Here is a 22238-nt window from a genome sequence, read left to right on the forward strand (position 1 = left end):
AGTGATTTATACACCCAAAACTGAATCCCTGATTATAGAGCATGACCAACCATAAAATCCTATCTTAACTCAGGCCACATCTTGCTTAAAGATAATGGGAGAGACCAATAATCGAGAGATTCAGCCAACCTGGCCAATAAGGAGGGATATTTGTAATATTCAGCGATGTTTGAAAGTCACATACATAACCATAAAACAGCCACTAAGTTGAAACTCAGCTTAGGTGTATGTGCTGTATCATGTACGAAGAAGACACACACATGATGTTACAGATTTCTTCTATTACTTTCTTTTCTTCACTTATTGCATCTATTGCATATTGTCTCATCTTCAACTCTGATCATTTTTCTTGTCTCCCTCACTTGATAAATAAATATTTTTCCACAAGATTGTTTAACAAAAACCTTCCAGCATCAAGCAATTCTAATTCTAATCTTCTGGTTCAAGGAGAATGAATAGCAAAGCAAAATTAGAGAATTAAACCAACAGCAGGTGTAATTAAACAGATACTGATTTGTCTAAGACAGGCAAACATACCAAAATATATTATTAAAACTAAACAGAAAGCTGATACTCACTGTGACTATGAAAGTAAGAACTACAAAGACAAATCGGAACCAGATTTCCACTTGGGAGAAGGCTGGGTTATAAGTTTTCCACTGAAAAAAAGATGTCAGAATGTCAACCAAAAGTTTTGTGAATAAAAATAATACCAATGATACTTTGCACATTCAATGTTCTTTTCCCACTGAGGGACCTTCAAATACACATAGATGTGTACGTTTATTATGGCAATTGATCAGAATACAACAATTAATAGTAGATGAAATAACAAAAGTGTTGGTGAATAGTTTATTGATGTGATCAAAGTATACCTAATAACAAGATTTGGCCACATTTATAGAATGTCTGGTCTGGTAACAGGTGTGCATAGAATAAATTGGAGTTGCCTGGTTATTTTATTAACTGGGAAGTGATAAAAATGGGTCCTTGCATCCTTATAAAATGTACAATATTGCATGGTTTATGGCAGGGGTCTCCAAACTTGGCAACTCTAAGAATTGTAGGCTTCAACTCCCAAAACTGTGCCAGTTTCCACCTGAGCTCATGTGGAATTTGTTTCTATCTTCCCTCAAGAACTGCCATAGGGAGTACATTAAAACATGCTACGGTTAGTGCTCTCTGGAATTTAGGCATGATTATGTGGTGTATTTGTCTTACTGAACTGAAAAACAAGCCTGACAGCTCAGGAAAAAGTTATTGGATTGGGCAGATTGATCCAGTTGGGCTTCCAGATCTCAGGCACGTTCCTGAGTCATCATTAAAAATGCTTCTCTAGAAAGACCACAATATTGTTGGTTAATTCTCCCTTCAGTCAGAGATAATCCACTAGGCTGAACCAATAGGGTGGAGCTTTCTTCACATAGAAAGATGTCAATCCACACATTACAATGCAAACATTATTTCGAGGACCTCTGAATCATGTGGACAGGATCAATTTCCCTTCACTTGTCTACCATTCTTTAGATACAGTGGATTACAAATCTCTGGCAAATCAATTGCTTGCTCCTGAACAACAGCCAAAATCTGAAGTCCCATCAACATCTGGGGACCAACCACCATTTATTAATTCTTCTAATCCTATTTCAAACTCAGCTTCTGAAATACAGCTCACAAAATTAAAACATGAACAGATAATAATATTGAATGGGCTCCAACAGGAATTAGATTCTTAGAGGCTCTTTTTCCCCATTTCTGCCAAATTCTGAAATGTGCCTGGAAAAAATAAATGTTTTTTTCTCTTCCCTGAAGGTATTACCATTGGATTTCTTTCCTTCCCATGATTTGCTTGCTCTTCTTTATAGAGTCCATTCATTGCCAGGCAAATGTATCATTATTTAGGCAAGGCTAATCTATCTGATTACCCAATTTTCTTTACTGATCAAGGTGTTTTCATTATGTTTTATTGCAAGAAACAAAATTTATTGTATTTTGGAAAAGAAAAGGATGAGGAAATAATTTTCTCCCTCCCTCCTTGCAGCCTCCAACTCTACTCCCTATGCTCTCTATAGTGTTTCGATTTACTTTTTTAGTAATTACACTTAGCACAAGATTTTTTTTCAGATCAGCACTTAACAATTTGTCTTTTATGTCAAGTCATATGCCTGTAAGTCATATCAGGTTCAGAATCAAGTCAACTGTAATCGTGTTTAGTATGTCATTTACTTCATTTCAGTATTTTAAAAGGGGTTTTCTGCCACTCCTTAAAAATAACATCAAACAGGCATTTGCAATTCTCTGCTTGCTAGCTTATTCAGAAAGATTTTATAATTACTGTCAACTGCTTCAGGGTTTTCTGTAGAAAAACAACACAAAGAAACTTGCACATAAAACTGAATCTATATTTCCTGATTACTTTTACTATTTATACTATATATATTTATACTTACTGTGAAGTTATAACTCTTGAGGTGGTAGATCTCAGGAAACTTATCAAAGGTAACAACGATATTGTAACGAGTGAAATTCAAATAACCAAGATGAACCACAATAATTTCATCACAATCCTGTGAATTGGCAGATGAAAATTGGTTAGTAGACCAATAGTAGCCTTAACTTCATTTTGATTTGGAAATGAGTGAATAGTTCTAAAACACATATGGTTTAGATACAGCCTCTTATTTTTTTAAATGTTACTGACAAAGAACTCATCCATATGAAATAATATTGTCTTTCTTTACTAATAATACTTTTTAGAATTTCTACCAAACATATTGCCATCACTCCTCCTAGAAAGGTAGAAAGGCAACTTTTTGAACCTGTGATTAACCATATTAATTATTAAATTGTGGGTTTCTCTAACAAGTATATGGTTGCACATTTACCTTTTTAGCATTTTTAAGAAAAAAATAAGAAGTTTTAGTATGCCTACCTTAGCACAGTTGAATATCCTTGTCCGGTTGTGAGTTTCTCTGTTATAGTACCGTACACTTCCATTCTTTAGTACACCACGTATTGTAACTGACATAATAAAGCTAATTTTCAAGCTATCCAATTTGTTATCTGAAACATTAAATGAAATACTTGTGATTGAACCTTTTTTTTTGAATCATGGACTGTGCCCCCCCCCCCCCCCCAAAAAAAATTCAGTTGCATGGAGAGATGCTCTAAAGCAAAGGTATCAAACTTGATTGCATCACATGCCGGATTGCGACATATTGTGATGTTTTTTGCCTTTGAGGAGCTGGAATGGGCGTCGCCTGAGTGGCTGTATGCAGCTTGCAGGCCGCCAGTTTGACAGGCCTGCTCTAAAAGAGCCTAGGAGAGGCCATGACAAAAGCTATTTTTTTGTTTTGTTTTAATCAAATATAGGTAATAAGACTACTTCCAGGTATATAAATACTTTCTCCTTTCTACATTAAAAGATTCAATTCATTAACAACTTCAAGAATTGTTCCGAAAACCATTTCCTAGGGCAGTGGCCCCCAACCTTTTGGGCACCAGGGACCATTTCCGTGAAGAAAGATTTTTCTGTGGTCCAGGGGGGAGGTCATGGCCAGCAGTAATGTGCTGCCTGCATCCTGCAGATGGCATTTCACTTGTTTGTGTGGACCGGTTTCTGGTATGCCATGGACTAGTGCCAGTCCACGGACCAGGGATTGGGGACCCCTGCCCTAGGATTTGAAGCCGCAAGTCACCCAGGGTCTCAGATTGTGTTCCCCTCCTATAAGAGGGATAGTGTAACATAGAGGAAAAAAATAAATCAGGAAGGATGGAAATACATCAAGAAACATTTAGCCTGGCTTAGTGGCTCAGTGGCTAAGATGCTGAGCTTGTCGATCAGAAAGGTCAGCAGTTTGGTGGTTTGAATCCCTAATATAGGTCTCCTGCATGAGTAGGGGGTTGGGCTAGATTACCTCCAAAGTCCCTTCCAACTCTGTTACTGTTAAGTACAGAATCAGTCAAGTCAGCAAGAGGCTTTTGAAACTGGTTCACTTTGAAATATGCTTCCAAATTGGCGCCACATTTTTCAGGCATTACTGTGTTTCCCAGAAAATAAGACCCTGTCTTATATTTTTTTGAACCCTGAAATAAGCGCTTGGCCTTATTGCCATGCGCTCAAAAGCCCGATTGGGTTTATTATCAGGGGATGTCTTATTTTGGGGGAAACAGAGTATTAACCCTCTTCTATGACTTATGATAGCTTTCTTCAAATAGATGTCCTCCAGATGTGTTGGATGACACCTGTAATATTCAACCAGCACCAGGAGAGCAAATGGCTGGGTTAGGCTGATATTTGCTCGATATTTCTGGAGGCAAGATTCAGCTAGTTCACAATCTTTAGACCAACAAAAGTACTCATTAATTCTAGTTCTTTTATTACTGGATCTTTTATATTTCATACATCTGCAAATTTGTCTTACATATGTAAAATATGTCACATAATCTGTTATCTGGAGAAATTTACCTTGCTTATTTTTTTAAAGAAGGAAAAAATCTTACAAACTAAGGGAGATTAGAAACCTAATCTGTTGTGACAAAACAAAAGTGATGCGTGAGAAAAGAATTTATGGTGATAAGGCCGCAATGTATCAGTATCTTGTCATCTTTTCATCTCCTGAGGGTATTATTCATTTTGTAATCTATATACCTATTCTCCTAATCTCTTAATGGAGAGGGAGTTTGAAAATATTTTAAAATGTTGCTTCTTTCCATGAGTCAGTCTAAGAACAGGTGTCTTCCTTTAGCAAAATATCCAGTTTTCTTTACAGAACCTTAATACATGGCCTCCTTAACACTAAATTAATCTTCAGGTAACTACTATTACTCATTTATTTGCCCTCATTCCATCCTTTTTAAAAGTATACAATGACATGAGCATTTATTAGACTCTTTTTTTAAAAAAAAAAAAGTTGTTTGATTGTATGCTGTCCAGAGTCACTTTTGTGAGATGGATAACTATATAAATTTGATAACAACTAAAAATATACAATGATATGCACTCTAGCAGGTGCATGGTACACCCAGCAAATGCTGGCAGTTACATGCAACTGATGTAGCTAAAGGAAATGAAATTTTGCAATATGGTCTGTCTTCAGCAGAAATTCCTCCAATGAAAAATGTATTTTCCTAGTTAACCCAAAGTACAGAAGTAACATAATCCATCTTTTCTTGGCAACCTGATTTCAGTGTTTTTCCGACATATGTTCCCCAGTTACAATAACAATGGTACATAAATTGCCTAGTTATATCTTGATATTAGTAAAGGAGTAATGTGTTGCAATCCACTCCTTGCTTACTAACTCCCCATTTCTATTGGCTTCTTTTTATGTAAAGTGGTAGAGGCAGGGTTATCAAATACCTAAGACACTGTGATATAAAACCAGTGTATCAGATATGTCTCTGTTTTCTCCATGCTAAACCAAGCCTGATGTACAGTGTTGATGTACAAACACTGTACATCAGGCCTGTGCAATCCGTGGCTCATGGGCCACATGTGGTCCTGGACAGCGAGTAATGCAGCCTTACAAAATCATAAACTTTTAAATTATATGATTTATAAATATTAACCTTATTATATATAGTGTGTGGCCCAAGACAATTCCTCTTCATTCAATGCAGCCCCAGTAAGCCAAAAGGTTGGATATCCATGCTATATACCATTAACAAGTATATATGTAATTAAAATAATGCAGCACAACAGCAATCTACAACTAAACTAAAAAATATCCTTACCAAAAGGTTGATCCAAGTGCACAGTACAGGTAAGCCATAGTTGCTGATTATAAGTAGATACTGGTGGCGAACTTAAGGGAAACGACTTTGTCTACAACAAAATGGAAGTCAAAGGTGCAATCGTGAAATCTTCCCACTAAAAATCGTTCTAGTGGAAGTATAAGCTAGTCCACTTTTTAGCAGTATCTGTTAAGCGTTAATAGTACAAATGTTACCTGATTCAGGTTCATTGAAAATGTTTTCAGAAATACAAGGGCATGTATTAAAAATGCACCTCCAACAATTAAAAGCACTATTCAAATGTAATTTGTTAAAAGAAAACGTGTTATTCACGCAATTCATGGAGCACAGTGGTCCATGGGTGGTTAGGATGCTGGGTTGGAGGTTAGCCAGCCCGTGTTCAAGATCCGAGTGGGGCTGTAGGGTTGCAGGGTTCAGCTCAGGGGTGGGATTCAGCCGGTTCAGACTAGTTTGGGCAAACCGGTTATTATGATTTTGCGCAGTTCAGAGAAACTGGTAAAATCAACCACCGGCTGGACCCACCCACCCTGCCCCGCCCTGCCCCACCCTGCCCTATATATTATCTTTCCTTCACCATGCGGTCTAGCTAATTTCTGTGCCTCGCCTGCTCTGCTCACCATAGGTAAGCATGCCGCCCACTCGCCTTTTGTCTTGGGCTGGGGCCTGGGGTCACGCCACTCCCCAGCTCCGGACTTGCCCTAGAGCCTCCAGTGGCTCACTGCCTGCCTCAGCCGGATTGAGGAAAGAGTAATTCCCTGGTTACGGCCTTGCCCCAGGTCTCCACCCGCTCACCGCTCACCTCAGCCAGGTCATGGAATGAGCCATTCCCTGATTCCAGCCATGCCCCGGGCCTTTGCCAACATGCCCCTGCCTCCCTCTGGCCTCAAACTACTGGACGGTTCTTCTTAGCTGGCTGCAGCAGAGATCTTGCAGCCGTCCCTTGCCAAGGCTTGGTCACTCACAAAGATGCTCCATGTGGTCTCCAGGTCAGCAGCTGCTTCTCTCCGCTGCTGCTCTTGCTGGGAGAGAGAACGTCACTTGTGCAATTTAGCAGCTGTGAGCCGCCGCTTTCCTCTAAGTCCCACCTGGAAAGTGCACAGCACAGAGAAGCAGTAGCCATGTTGAATGCTGTTTCTCTGTGCCACAGCCCTTTCCAAATGGGACTTAGAGGAAAGCGGTGGCTCACAGCTGCTAAATTGCACAAGAGGCACTCTCTCTCCCAGCAAGAGCAGCAGCGGAGAGAAGCAGCCGCTGCCCCAGAGAGCAGAGTTGGAGCACAGTAGGCCACGAAAGGCTGCTCGGTCGACCCTCGCCATGTGGTGGAAGCCACGCATGCGCAGAAGTCATGCATACACACATGCGCACGCACTCACATTTTCGGCGAAACGGTTGTGAAATGGGTTGAACCCCACCACTGATTGAACTCCCTTCCTTTGCTCCAGCTCCTGCCAGGGACATGAAAGGAGCCCCCTACTGGATGTTTGTTTGTTTATTTATTTATTTATTTATTTATTTATTTATTTATTTATTTATTTATTTATTCATTCATTCATTCATTCATTCATTCATTCATTCATTCATTCAAATTTCTATACCGCCCTTCTCCTTTCGGACTCAGGGCGGTGAACAGCCAAGATAAAAACATCTATACAAAACATCACAGTTAAAAAATAAAGTTAAAATAATTTATAAATTTGGCCCATAATTTAAAACTTGTCAATTAAAATCAATATTAAAATTTTAAAACTAACCCTAAAATCAAGACAGACCGGCTAACTGGAAAAAATGAGTTTTTAGGGCCCGACGAAAAATCCGAAGGTCGGAGATCACTCGTATCTCTGGGGGTAGATTGTTCCATAGGGTAGGTGCCACCACAGAGAAGGCTCTCCTCCTGGGGGTCGTCAGCCGGCATTGTCTGGCCGACGGCACCCTGAGGAGGCCCTCTCTGTGGGAGCGAACCGGCCGGTGGGAGGCTATTGGTGGCAGAAGGCGGTCCCGTAAGTACCCTGGCCCTAAGCCATGGAGCGCTTTAAAGGTGATCACCAACACCTTGAAGCGCACCCGGAAGTCCACCGGAAGCCAATGCAGCTCGCGCAGGAGAGGAGTCACATGGGAGCGCCCCGTTGCTCCCATAATCCCCCGCGCAGCCGCATTCTGCACCAGTTGGAGCCTCCGGGTGTACCCCAAGGGGAGCCCCATGTAGAGAGCGTTACAATAGTCCAGACGAGAAGTGACGAGTGCTTGAGTGACCGTGCGTAGGGAGTCCCGGTCCAGAAAGGGGTGCAACTGGCGTATCAGGCGAACCTGACAAAAAGCCCCCCTGGCCACGGCTGTCATATGCCCTTCTAAAGACAGCCGCGCATCCAGGAGGACACCCAAGTTGCAGGCCCTCTCCGTGGGGGCCAATGATTCGCCCCCAATAACCAGCGATGGTGTCAGCTGGCTATACCGGGACGCCGGCAGCCACAGCCACTCGGTCTTGGAAGGGTTGAGTCGAAGCCTGTTTCTCCCCATCCAGACCCACACGGCCTCCAGGCACTGGGACATCACTTCCAAGGCATCATTGGGATGGTCTGGGGTGGAAATGTACAGCTGAGTATCATCAGCGTACTGATGGAACTCCACCCCAAAACCACGGATGATCTCACCCAGCGGCTTCACATAAATGTTGAACAGGAGGGGCGAGAGGACCGACCCTTGCGGCACCCCACAAACAAGGCGCCTTGGGGTCGACCGCTGCCCCCCTGTCAACACGGATTGTGACCGGTCGGAGAGATAGGAGGAGAACCACCGCAAAACGGTGCCCCCCACTCCCAGTCCCTCCAGCCGGCGCAACATGATACCATGGTCGATGGTATCAAAAGCCGCTGAGAGGTCTAATAGGACCAGGATAGAGGAAGAACCCCTATCCCGGGCCCTCCAGAGATCATCCACCAACGCGACCAATGCCGTTTCCGTGCTGTACCCAGGTCTGAAGCCGGACTGTTCCCCAGGCAATGGTGATGTCACTGGCTAATCCTTTCAACCCGTAATCCCACAGCACTTCTCACACACGTTAAGAGTTTCATTGTTTTGTCCTTAGCCATAAAACATATTCTGGTCCCTAAGAAATCTTAAAAATCTGCATTTCATTAAGACAAAGGGGTTCATGATTTACGGTAGTCCTTGGCTTATGACAATGAGACCAGAATTTCCATGGCTAAGCAAGGCAGTTGAGTCACACCTAATTTTACAACCTTTATTGCCATGGTTGTGAAGCCAATCACTGGAGTTGAGCGAGCCATGCAGTCATTAAGTGAATCCAGCTTCCCCCATTGACTTTGCTTGTCAGAAGCCAGCTGGGAAGATCTCCAATGGCAATCGCATGACCATAAATATATGCCAGTTGCCAAGCAACCGAATTTTGATCACATGGTCATGAGGATGCTGTGACCATCGTTAAGTGCAAGGAATGGTTGTCACTTTTTTCAGTGCTGTTATAACTTTCAGTGGTCACTAAATGAATGGTTGTAAGTAGAGAACTATCTGTATTTGGTATGGAAGTAGAAACAAGGTAACTGGTGTTACCTTGAATTACAGCCCGGGTGTCAGTAGGAAGAGACTTGACCTTTGCTACTGAACCACTGAATGGTTGCGCAAGCCGTAGTCTCAAGATAAGCCCAATGCCATAGTTAATATTATTCTGAATCTAAGAAATTGTTGGAATGATAGTAGATTTTTATCTACTGTTATTTGTATACCGGTTAAAAATTGCCTATAAAGTCAGAATACATCAAACCCAAAAACAAGGACAACAAGCCTTACCTTTGAACCATTATTTATCGGAGGTATTTCTGATATGCATTCTATGACTCTGGGACCTGAATGAGACATAAAGGCACACAACGTAATCTTGGAATGTAATCTATGAACGTAATCTATGAACGGCTGTGGAACTCTGGGAGTCCATACCACTGAAAGCTGATGACGCTCAGAAATATTTCTGTAAAACTATCAAATGTTTGGGTTTTAAAAACAAAACAAAAACAACTTCAAATGTTTTTTGAAACACATAGTTCAGATAAGAGTACGGAAGATATTGTGTAAAATTGCAGGACAATTGAATCTACTTCCTGTGAAAGCAAGACAGATTTTCCAGCTCCTGAAAAACCTGCCTGCCTCGCCAAAGGAGAGAATTTTACATCACCCTTTAAAAGCAAACAGTGTGTATCAGTCACTCAGGCTGGCTAATTGTGTAAGAGGAAAGCATCTGAATCAGCATCTACTTTCCCAGGATAACAAAGGTCAGGGCAGGTTCACCCTTCCAACGTGACACCAAAGTGCACATACGTGGCCCTGGAGATCAACTGTACTGAAGGGGTTTCGTCAGCAAACTGCAGATGAACCCTGCATGCTTTATATGTATTTAGAAATCAGGTGTGAGTAGCCAGTATTTAAATACAGGTAGTCCTTGACTTACGGCCACAACTGAGCCCAAAATTTCTGTTGTTAAGCGAGACATTTGTTAAGTGAGCTTTAGCCCAAAGATGCTTTTTTTTCAAGAGGCAACTGGACTTTCTGGTTTTTCTTTGAAGACGTTTCGCTTCTCATCCAAGAAGCTTCTTCAGGACTTTGCTTTCAGAAAACAGCTGAGACGGTCGCAAATGGCACAGCCCCAGAGGCTGCAACGGTTGTAAATACATGCTAGTTGCCAAGTGCCTGATTTTGATCACGTGACCTGGGGATACCGCAACTGTTGTCAGAATGAGGATTGGTCACAAGTCACTTTTTTCAGTGCTGTCGTAACTTTAAATGGTCACTAAATGAATGATCGTACGGAGTGCAAATTCAAGACGGGGGAGCACATTTGAGGGTCATGGGCAGTAGTCAGTTCCACTTATCTTCGCTACCGGTTTGGAACTGCGAGTGTGCATGTGGTGCTTCTGCGCATGAGAACTTTCTGCACATGCGCAGAGCGTCCATGATGACACCCGGGTGGGTGGGCGGAGCCCCCCGCCACCGCCACTACCAGTTTGCCCAAACCGGGGCAAACCAGTAGAAACCCACCACTGGTCACAGGTGATTTCGTTTCTTAAAGGTCACCAACTATCACTACTCTTAAAACATTAGCATCTTTCAGTACAGGTAGTCCTTGACTTTCAACTATTCATTTAGCAACCGTTCACAGTTACAATGGCACTGAAAAAAGTCACTGACTGATACTGTTTTTCACTTACAACCACTGTAGTATCCCCATGGTCACATGATCAGAATTTGGACACTTGACAATTGGCTCATATTTATAATGGTTGCAGTGTCCCAGGGTCATGTGATCCCCTTTTGTGAACCTCTGACAAGCAAAATTAATACGAAAGCCAGATTCGCTTAACAACCGTGTCACTAAGCTAAGAACTGCAGTGATTCACTTAACAACTGTGGCAAGAAAAGTTGTAAAAAAGTGTCTTGCTTAGCAATGGAAATTTTGGGTTCAATCATGATCGCAAGTCAAGGACAAGCTGTAATGCCTAAAGTTCGTTTCTCCTTTTTGTATCAAGATACAAATAGGGAATATCTTCAGTGGTTTCACTGTCATAATCACAAATGTAGCCAAGGAACAGAATTAGAAGCAAGGGGGAAAAAAATCTGGAAGAAAAGGTGAAAATCTTACCTGCAATGCCTATTAAGACTGTCAAGCCAAAACAAATGAAGAATACTACAAAGACCAAAACAAAATGGCGCTTGGACAGAGTATACAATCGCATTGGAGCCAGTCTGCAAACAAGGAGAGAAAAATTAAGTTACAGGTAAACATCCAGCAGCAACTTTATGTTATCGGGAGTGGGAGTGCCTTTTTCTTCCAGATAACCAATTCCAAAATTAAACAATAGAATTTCTGTCTAATGTACGTGGCTATTAATTCATGTTTTTGAACGGGTTTCTTTGGACATCATTTTGGAAGGGTTTGTATTAAACAGTAGTATATTCTTATCAAATTATAAGTCAACCTTCGGAAATGTATGCATACTTTATTCCTGATTTACATAAAGCAGGTTATGTCTTAATCAAATGCTACATTTGATCCAATTTGTGACCTTATCGTTGTCCCTGTGCATAATCAGAAAATGATACCCAGATGTTCTTGAAGGAATCAGAAAGAAACCCAAAACAGTAGAAACACACAAACACTTCTATTTCTGTATTTCCTTTATAATGTGCTGATGTATACATGAAGAGAAATTTAGAAGAAACGTTGAATGTTCCTAGATCTCTTCGCTTATTATGCCTTCAGATGCTTCAGTAAAAAGCAAAGAGACTCGCTTTCATTATAATGGTTAGTTCTTGCATGATAGTGTAACGTAGCCAACTGTTAGAACACATATCTAATCTTGCCTATCCCCAGCATTAACATGGCTTTGGGATCAAGAAGTAACAATGTTTCATTCTGCATACAAATACAATGCAAAAAAGGAAATCAACATTCGGTATGTCTCAATCCACACTTTTTAAAAGCATCCACAATTTTAATAAAGACATAAACACAGCTGCTCACAGATTAAGTCCCTTCCTCCTAGGTCAGCAACAGAGAGGAAGAAATCTTTCCTGGGGCCTTGTTTCTAAAATTAAAGTTGACACACCTCATAACTCCCAGTGAAATTACATCTCTTGACTTGGCAGCTCTTATCCCAATTATAAATCAACAAATTACAGACAGTTTTACATAAGACAAGCTATTGCTTTCTGATTATTTTATCATATAAATTGTTTTATCAGTGACAGATTAAGCTATGGCTCCGTTCAAATCCTATATGGAAGTCGAAAACAAGCCTGCTTTCCATCAGCTAAATCAACTTTTTTTCAACCCGGTGCTCTCCAAAGGCGTACTATATAGATCAGCATTTTTTTTCAACGTCAGTGGCTTTCAGATGAGTGGACTTCAATTCCCAGAACTCCCCAACCAGCATGAGGGATTCTGGGAGTTGAAGTCCACACATCTTAAAAGTTGCAGAGGTTGAGAAAACACTGCTCCAGCATCGATTAGGGGAGCCCAATAATCTGGACAGTATCACAAGGAGGGAAGATTGGACCGGAGCTATCAAACTGCTCTTAACGACCCTTGGGCTGAGCCTTAATTTCCTCCTCAATGTTGGAACCGGCCACGAAATCCGGCTGGTATGTTGCAACGTAACCGGAGGACATCAGGCTGGGAAAGGTTTTACGAAGTCTGGCCTGAATTACGCACAGTAGGATGGGAGCAAAGTTGCAAAGCGAGAGCCACGCAGCCCCTCTTTCCTTCCCTCGAGTACATCCCACTCCCTCGGCGCTTCCCAGGGAAGCCCCCCCCCCGTTGCCTTCTCAAGCGCAGCCCCTCCCCAACTTACAGCTCCATGTCCAGGCTGCACATGCGCACCAAGGCTCCTTCACTTTGCCAGCATCTCACCTGCAGCCGAGGAGCCGCTCCACTGCCACCTGGCCCGGTGGCGGCACCGCCCGCCAGCTGCTCATCCCACTTCCGCGTGCGTCACCCGGCTGAGGGGGACCGGGCGAGAAGAGCCCCGCCCAGCCGCTCTTTGGGAGGAAGGGAGGGGGGAGCAGCTACGCGCTGCCAGGGAAGATTTCCACCGCTGCCCCAGCCGGCAATGTGAAAACCTCTAAGGAGGGACGAGGGCGGGAAGAATGGCTGAGCCTCTAAAGAAGCTCAGGAAGCCTCGTTTCCGAGGCTCCTCCTGCTTCTTTGCCTTTAAAAAAATAAAAATCTCCCTCAAGTTGATACGAAATTCTGGCGGCTGATGTTCCTTCCGTTATTCTATAGGAAGTTATTCTAAGTCTAAGTCTTCCTTGAAAATCACAGGCTTCACACACCAAACCCAAAACAAATGAGCCAGAATAAGAGCATAACAGAGTTGAGAGGGACCTTGGAGGTCTTCTAGTCCAACCCCCCTGCTCAAACAAGAGGCCCTACTACACCATTCTGGACTAATGGTTGTCAAGTCATTTCTTTAAAAAAAAAAAAACTCCAGTTTTTTAAGCAGCCACAACTTCTGGAGGCAAAGCATTCGTTCTACTGGTTAATTGTTCTCACTTGTAGGAAGTTAGCATCCACCCCTTTCCTAGTAGAATGAAATATTTTAGGAAATATTAAAAAGGCAGAATGTTATGTTTTCCTGTATGAGAAATGGAGAAGCATGTTTTAAAGACAAAGCAGCTCCCACCTTCCTGCCTCCCCCCCACCTTTTGTCAATGGTCCAGAGGCAGAAACTCAATCTTTGTCAATGGACCATCAACTGCAACACAATTGGACCCATCTAGCAACAGAAACTCACCACATGGCACCTGGGAAGATTACATCAGGCAGCAAGGCTAGCTAAGACCCCCACCCCCTGGGAGTCTGACAACCAATCAGGATACTCTTTCTGGGCCCCAGGAAGTTCAAAGTCAGAGAGGGCATAAAACCCGGGGACTCGCAGCATCTCGGCCCCTTTTCTGTTCAGGCACTCAAACCATGTGATCCTGTCCACCATTGAACCATCTTTCCAAGCAGTCTCCATGTTTCCAGTGTCTTTTTCCCCACTTGGAGCTGAACCCAGAAGGATATTTCTTCTAACACACTGACAGGAAATTTCTCCTTAGTTCTTCTCTCCACATAATCATCGGGCTCAAAGATAATTGATTGACTAATTTCATTGATTATATGCTATTAAGTAAGTGACGGCTCTTAACCAGATAGATTTTGTCCATGACACTGTACCCAACCTAGTTCTTCAGCACTTCAAATGGCACACCCATTTCTCCTGAGTCCATCCAAGTTGGTGCAGGTCATCCTTCTTTTGCCCCTTCCATCTTTCTCATCATTACAGTCTATTTCTCAAAAGAGTTGAATTTTTGTATGAAGTGCCCAAAGAATGATAATCTGAGTGTGGACATTTGTACCTCTCTTTATTGATTTGTCCTCTGACCCACTTGCCTGCTGTCTTGACTATTTGTGGTATTCTCGGGGTTTTCCAACACCAAAGCTCCAAAGCATTGGTGCTTTTTCAAATTCCAACTTGTGCTTCACAGGGGAAATAATTTCCTGCATGTTTCTGAACTTTGTAGCTATAGATGCATCCCAGCATTTACTGATGTTGTCTCTAAGGTGTTAGAGTTTGATTGCTTCTGTGTTTGTTTGTTTTTTTGTTTCTTTATGTTAATCTGTGACTGCAATAAAGATCATACTCATCTGAATAGCTTTTCCAAGGCCTTCTTGGCTATTCAATTGGTCTTTATCCCAGTCCACTATTCCATCTTGTTTGAAGGCTTCCACCATTATTCCGCTGCCAAAGAAGTTCCCTATCAGTAACCTCAATGATTACAGACCAGTGGCATTCACTCCTATCATCATGAAGTGCTTTGAGAAATTGGTCTGTCGGCACATCACTTCTGGTCTTCAGCATACATTTGATAAACACCAGTTTGCATACAGAGCAAATACTCTGAAAATAAGAACCTGTCTTACATTTTTTTGAACCCTGAAATAAGCACTTGGCCTTATTGCCATGCGCTCAAAAGCCCGATTGGGCTTATTATCAGGGGATGTCTTATTTTGGGGGATAGATCTACAGTGGATGCTAGAGTCATCACTCTTCACACTACTCTGACCCATTTGGAACAATGGGGGGCCTATGTAAGGATGCTTTTTGTAGATTTTACCTCTGCATTTAACACAATTCTTCCACATAGACTAGTGTCTAAACTTATGGATCTTGGGCTTTCTCCTTCAAACTGCCTTTGGATTATGGATTTCCTGTCTGGCCGCTCTCAGAAGATCAGATTAGGTAATTATATCTCTTCAGCCCTTATTCTTAACACTGGTACACCACAGGGTTGCGTGTTGAGCAGGGGTGAAATGCTCCCTGTTTGGACCAGCTTGGGCGAGTAGGTAGCGATGGCGGCGGGCAGTTCGGAGAACCGGTAGCAAAAATCCCTGCTCCCGCCCCCCATGCCCAGCTGAGCCGCGCGATCATCAGAGTCTTTTTTTTCTTTTAAATGCCTCTGACGAGCCAAGCTCTGACGAGCCAAGCTCTGACGATCCCAGCTGAGTTGTCTGCTGATCAGGCAACTCAGCTTGGATTGTCAAAGCCAAAAAAGTTTTTATCTTTTAAATGGCTCTGACGATCCAAGCTCTGACGATCCCAGCTGAGTTGCCTGATCGGCAGAGGGTTTTTTAAAAACCCTCTGACAATCAGGCAACTCAGCTGGGATCGTCAGAGCCTTTAGAAAGCATTTTTTTACATAGTTTTACATGTAAAAAATGGTTTTAAAAGTAAAAAAAAATTGGCCACGCCCACCCAGTCACATTAACCCCCACCACCACCAAGCCACGCCCACAGAACCGGTAGTAACAAATTTTAGATTTCACCACTGGTGTTGAGTCCCTTACTCTATACTCTTTATGTTCATGACTGCATTCCCATTCATGCCAGTAATACTATTATTAAATTTGCAGATGATACAACAGTGGTAGGACTCATCTCCAGGGGGGATGAGTCTGCCTATTGAGATGAGGTGAATCGGTTGCTTTTGTGGTGTGGAGACAATAACTTGGTCCTTAACACCAATAAGACCAAGGAGCTTATAGTGGACTATAGAAGGAATAGATCAGACATCCAGCCCTTGCTTATCAATGGAGACCGAGTGGAGCAAGAGCCAGTGTTAAGTTTCTGGGTGTTATCATAAAAGGGGACCTGACCTGGGGCACTCACATTGCAGCACTGATCAAAAGGGTCCAGCAGAGATTATACTACCTGAGACTTCTCAGGAAACAACAACTGAATGAAAAACTGCTGGTGACCTTCTACCGCTGCACCATTTTAACTTACTGCACCTGTGTATGCCAATTGCACAGTGGCAGATAGGACAGTGCTTCAGAGGTTAACATCATTGCCCAGAGGATTATTGGTTGCCCTCTCCCCTCTTTGTAAGAGCTTTATAGCTCCCGCTGCCTTAAGAAAGTTCAAAACATTCTTTAAGTTCCATCTCATCCTGGGCATTCTTTTTTTGAACTATTACCATCTGGCAGATGGTACAGGATAATAAAAACAAGGACAAATAGGCTGAAAAACAGCTTCTATCCCAGAGCAGTAACTATATTGAATTCTATTGTATAGTGCAATATTAATGCAATATCAGAGGTTTCACTTCAATTGTATAGAATGTGGATGTGGTTTTTTTATTTCCATTTTTTATGTATAATGTACACTGAAGATGGCATTTAATTTCATTGTACGAGGTGCAATAAAAATAAAGTAAACTACAGTAATTAAACTAATTAAAGTGTTAATCTGCAGTATCTTTCCTGATTGCTGGTTCTTTTACTCTTAATACTGTACCTAATCATAAAAATCAGATGTTATGGACCATATCAGAATCTTTATTGTCAATTCTAGGGCTGTTTTCTTTTAATTTTGTCATTAGTTTGACCTTATTTAATCTGATTCAGTTTTTTGACTGTGCACCTTGATTTTTATCACAAGAGGTTCATTTGCATTTTTTCAACTATCAGAGCAGTATCACCACCATAGTGCATGTTACTTAAGTTTCCTTTTCTAAGTTTAAAATTATGCTTCTTCCAGTTTTGATTATATGCCATCAAGTCATTGTTGTCTTCTTAAAACAAGATTTTTTTCATACCTTCCACCATGCATTCATCACTTTGCCACTGATTGTCCTCTTCTTCTCTTTCCTTCCACCTTTCCAACATTATAGCCTTCTCCAGAGAAGTAGACCTCAATACTTAGTCAACATTTTTTTTTCTTTTTATAACCCTGTAGTCCCTTAATTCGAAGTAGAGTAGGGGTGATTGGATGGAGCTGAACATTTTCTGGCCAGATGCCCTTCCTGATGCCTTTATTAAGCATATAATGTTGAATAAATTGGGGGATGGATATACCCTTGTCTTTTGCCATCTGGAGCCCATCTCTATTGCCATGTTCTGTATGTAGCATGATTTTTGTCCTGTCTGAGATTTTTAAATTAAATATTTTGGGATTCTTATTTTCCTAAAGACTTTCCACACTTCAAATGGTCAATGAGCCTTGATAGTACAGTGGTCTAAGCACCCTGTTATTAACACAGCTGCCTGCAATTTACTTCTGGTTCGAATCTCTCCAAGGCTCAAGGTTGACTCAGCCTTCTATCCTTTCTAAGATAGATGAAATGAGGACCCAGTTTGTGAGGGCAATAAGCTGACTTTGTATAAATATACAAAAGTATGAAGGCTATTGCTTAATGCATTGTAAGCCGCCCTGAGTCTCCGGAGAAGGGCGGCATATAAATCAAATTTAAAAAAAAAAAAACACAATCAAAGGTCTTTGTATAATCAAGAAAATCAACATTAATAACAATACCAATAGTGTTTAGGCTTATATACTGGTGCATAATGTTTTAACAGTACTCTCTGGGTGGTTTACCATGTAAGAATTATTTGCATATTATCCCCAACAATCTGGGTCCTCATTTTACTGACCTCAGAAGGATGGAAGGCTGAGTCGACCTTGAGCCCTGTCAGGATCGAACTCCAGACTGTGGACTGAATTTGCCTGCAGTACTGCACTTTCACCACTGTGCCATCAGGGCTCTTTAACATTAACTTTTAACATTAAACATTAGCTTCTTTTTGGTATTCTTTCTTTCCTTATTTATTTTATTTTATTATAAAATATATTGGCCAACCATTTTACCATAGGATAACTCTGGGTGGCTTACAGTCATAAAAATATGTCTATACATGTACAATTAAAACGTAAATAATTAAAATCAAACCTAAGGTCACATAGGGAGGGTGGCGGCAGAGTAGGGGGAGATGGAATCTGTTGTTATTTAGCATGCATGAGCTATAATATTTATTTCCTCAACATATTCAAAAACTAGCCTGGACATCTGGCATTGCCCTCTCTGTGTAGGACTCTAATCTGTATTAGATAATTCTAAGCATTATTTTGCTGGCATGTAAAATTAAAGATATTCTGTTGTAACTTGTACTCTGCTAAATCTCATTTCTTCTTTGAAAGACTGTCCTCTTTCAATCTCATGTCACTGTTGGTTTATATGGATATGGCTTAAACTGTTGCACGTACTATCTGTTGGGTTTTGTAACCTATGATTTCTGTTTATCACAGTGTGTGAAACATGTCAGTGGAAGTTATTTAATAAACCATTATTAAGCCAAAGTTTAGTGCAATTGTAAACTTGTCCCCATGTCTCTAATGTGTGAAAACCTCCCACGTTTTCACTCCTGGTGATGTAATGGTAATGTAAATCAACTCTAAAGGAGGCTAAAACTACTGTTATTGAAATGGGCTATAATAACAGAGCCTTGCAATCCTGATTATATTGTATCTCCTCTCCTTCTTGTTCTTCAATGAATCTTGATAATATTAAGAAGTTTGAACTGCTTCTGAATATTATCAAATCTTAAAATATGGTTCAGGCTCTTTTGCCTAGGACATGGTTCTTGCATATTTCCCTCAATGTCATCTTCCTTACTCTCTGCAATAACTGCCTAAAATAATTGATTTTGAATAAATCAAAAGAAAGTAAGTAGATTCTTTAGGGACTAGATGCCTTATCAGACTTCTATTCTCAAAAGGTAAGATATTGCATACTGTTGCATACTTAGTTGAAGGGAGGCTGAGGTGCCATTTCCTTTTTCATCTCAAGCACCACAAGCAGCAAAGTACTTGGGGTGCATTTAGATCCTTATAAAACATTACTATACTTTAGCCAACATTAATACTCAGCCAATACAGAAGTTTACTATATTAACATTCTCAAGCATGGGGGGGGGCATTCTTTCTTAAAAATATTACACTGTGATCCTTTTTTAGGAAAAAAGATTGATCTATGGCACAGTTAAATCTATATAAATAAATATATTTATAAATAAATGTAAAATTAAATTTTATTATATGGTAATAGAAGCTAAATTTTATTTTAAGAGCTTATGATTAGCATAAAAATAACTATTGATTCACTTGTAGTTCCCACCAAGAGTATTGTTAATGCATTTGGTTAGTAAAGATTTTGGCCAGTGGTAGTGGAACTTTGTCTCCAGATCAAATACTCCTCCCCTGGATGTCAGTGAGAGAGCAAAAAGGAAGAGAGAACTTTTATCTCCATTATGACACCTTGGAAACTTTTGGATAAAGCTGGCTTCTGCAAGAGATACATTCTTAACTAAGACTGTGATTCTATATATATTAATTGAAACTGTTTACTGGGGCACACTGTATGGTAGGTAGGTGGCCTGGGCAATTCTAGTTTTCTGTGTCATTTTCTGTCACATAATTTCTATGCACCTATTGGGAAGTTAAACCCCAGCTTCGAGAATACACATTCCTTCAGAATAGTCAAGCACAGACAGAACTCTAATCTGAGGTTATCATCCAAACATTTAGATAAGGAACATATTTTTCAATCACCATCGGGGTTCAAGAAATCTAAGAAAGCCTTCCCTTTTTAGGGAATATTTTAAATCTTCAGTGAAAATAAATTAACTCAGCTGGGAGAAATCAGAGCTCTTTCCTGACAGCCATTTTGTAATGAAAGGGAATTGTTTTCATGATACTATAAGCCAAAGCGGCTTTTCTAAGATTGACATGAGGACCCTGTTGCAGGCGCCATCTCCCACTCCCCCCACCCTGACCAAGATGGGAAGGCTGCCAGAATGAGAAAAGCTCCCTGAGCATATGATATCGCCTAAATCGCCCATTTATGCTTGAGAAACTCGCTGATGTCACACTAATCAGTTCCCTTGGACCTTGAATGGAAGAGCCTTTTCCCACAGGCCCAACTGCTCATGCACACAATCCTCTTAGGGAACATTAAAAAATTCCTGCTCTCAGCCTGGCCTTTACTAAAAACTGGTGTTCCCCAGATGTGTTGGGATGGGTGGGATGCGGGGAGTTAGTGGCCCACCTATCTGACGCCCCAAATTGAGGGAAGCTTCTTTTGCCTCCCTTCCAGGATGATTCAGGGATGCAGTTTGCCCAGCACCGTTCCCTCACCCTCTCCTCTTACCTGTAGTAACGATCATCCTTGTAAGGGGTGAGATCTTCTTTGATCTCCTTATAGGTCTCTTTGATCCTTTGGTAAATGTGCTTGAGCTCGCCGCAGAGCGGGTTTTCAAAAGCGGGATAATCGCCCTCCATTCCGCACCCTGATATTAGAAAGCTCTCCTGCTCCAGCCCCTTGACGTCGGTCCCTTCCTTCGCTCAGCCATGAAGCCCTCTTATTCCTGTGCCCCCCAAAGCTTTCCGGGCTGCCGATAGGGCCATCGAAGGCCACAGAGACGATCCGGGAAACTAGCGCTGGAATAAATCCGCCTCTCTCTGTGCTTCTCCCTCTGCCTCGGTCGCTCCTTCTCACCGAGCAGAGCGCCGCCCCTGGCGCGGAAAGGAGTTTCGTATGAAAGCCGACGCTCGGTCTGCACTATCTCCGGGAGCTGGGGGAAGAGGGACGTTTGAAAGGCAGACAAGTGGAAACAAGGCTGACAAAGGCCGCGATAACTGAACCGAGAAAAATATGCTAACCTTTCGCTCTTTCTTTCAAGCCTTGAAAGCCTTAGGAGTCCCGAACTGGGCCGAATTATGGGGGAGGGAAATCAGCACCAAGGATAGCGCCGAGGAATCCTGTCTCAAGGCGGACGCAACGGACCTTCCTGGGCGTTAAGAGTCAAGGGGAGGACACCCCTTGTTTGCCCTCCCCCCCCTCCCTTGAAACACAGCCACACGAGAATTAACCTCCCATCGCAGCCTTTTCTTTTCTTTTTTTTTATTGCAAAAGTTTTACAATTACATTTTCTCCCCATTCCCCCCCCCCCCGACCCACCCTAACCTCCCCAACCACCCTAACCCTCCCGAACCCCCCCTAGCCCTCCCCGAACCCCCCCGACCCACCCCTCCCCCCGGACTTCCACAGAATATAATCCAATCAAAATCCCCTTTTTATAAAACTTGAACCCCTCCATCCCCAATATAATTTTTCATCTTCACAAAATTCAAATATTTCTATCTCTATATAATACTTTCAGTTAAAAGCTATTTGATACTTCCTAGTTTGATATTTGTTCTGCACATAATCTATCCACTTTTTCCACTCCCATTCATAAGTCTCTTGTGAGCGATCTTTTAGATATGCTGAAATCTTCGCCATCTGCCATAGCAGCCTTTTCAATCGGTTGTTGATGGTTTCATGTTTGTTCTTCAGTCCTTGCTTGTTTTACCCAAATAAATGTAGTTTGTGCTGTTACTGGCTAAGTGCCTTCCTGCACTTTTCCAGAATTTAGCGGAAAAAGACTGCAACTCGGTTGCTGACTAGGATTGACAGGTTAAGTCAGAATGAGTTTTTAATGTTTTTAATTTTTCAATGTCTTTTTATAATGATTTTTTAAATGTATTGTGAGCCGCCCTGAGTCTTCGGAGAGGGGCGGCATATAAATTTAATTAATTAAATTAAATTAAATTAAT

At 41.7% G+C, this 22238-nt stretch overlaps 1 protein-coding gene across 3 annotated transcripts in view; it reads right to left on the reverse strand.

The window, feature by feature from the left end:
- Positions 1 to 20921, reverse strand: part of TMEM181 (transmembrane protein 181) — a 32057-nt gene extending 11136 nt beyond the window's left edge. Inside the window, exons 1-7 of one of the 3 annotated variants that reach the window (XM_070951632.1) lie at positions 20791 to 20921; positions 11405 to 11508; positions 9562 to 9617; positions 5737 to 5827; positions 2933 to 3063; positions 2451 to 2567; positions 579 to 659 (exon numbers count right to left, since the gene is read on the reverse strand). In XM_070951632.1, the coding sequence (XP_070807733.1) occupies positions 579 to 659; positions 2451 to 2567; positions 2933 to 3063; positions 5737 to 5827; positions 9562 to 9617; positions 11405 to 11508; positions 20791 to 20921 (711 nt within the window). Of the gene's footprint in view, positions 1 to 578; positions 660 to 2450; positions 2584 to 2924; positions 3064 to 5736; positions 5828 to 9561; positions 9618 to 11404; positions 11509 to 13115; positions 13139 to 20790 lie in introns of those variants that run through there. The other 2 variants (XM_070951623.1, XM_070951642.1) reach the window with 2 other exon arrangements.
- Between the last annotated feature and the right edge of the window lie 1317 nt (positions 20922 to 22238).

Source organism: Pituophis catenifer, unplaced genomic scaffold, assembly GCF_029215685.1.
Source record: "Pituophis catenifer annectens isolate HBS135680 unplaced genomic scaffold, rPitCat1.0.hap2 SCAF_1, whole genome shotgun sequence".
Classification (NCBI taxonomy): domain Eukaryota; kingdom Metazoa; phylum Chordata; class Lepidosauria; order Squamata; family Colubridae; genus Pituophis; species Pituophis catenifer.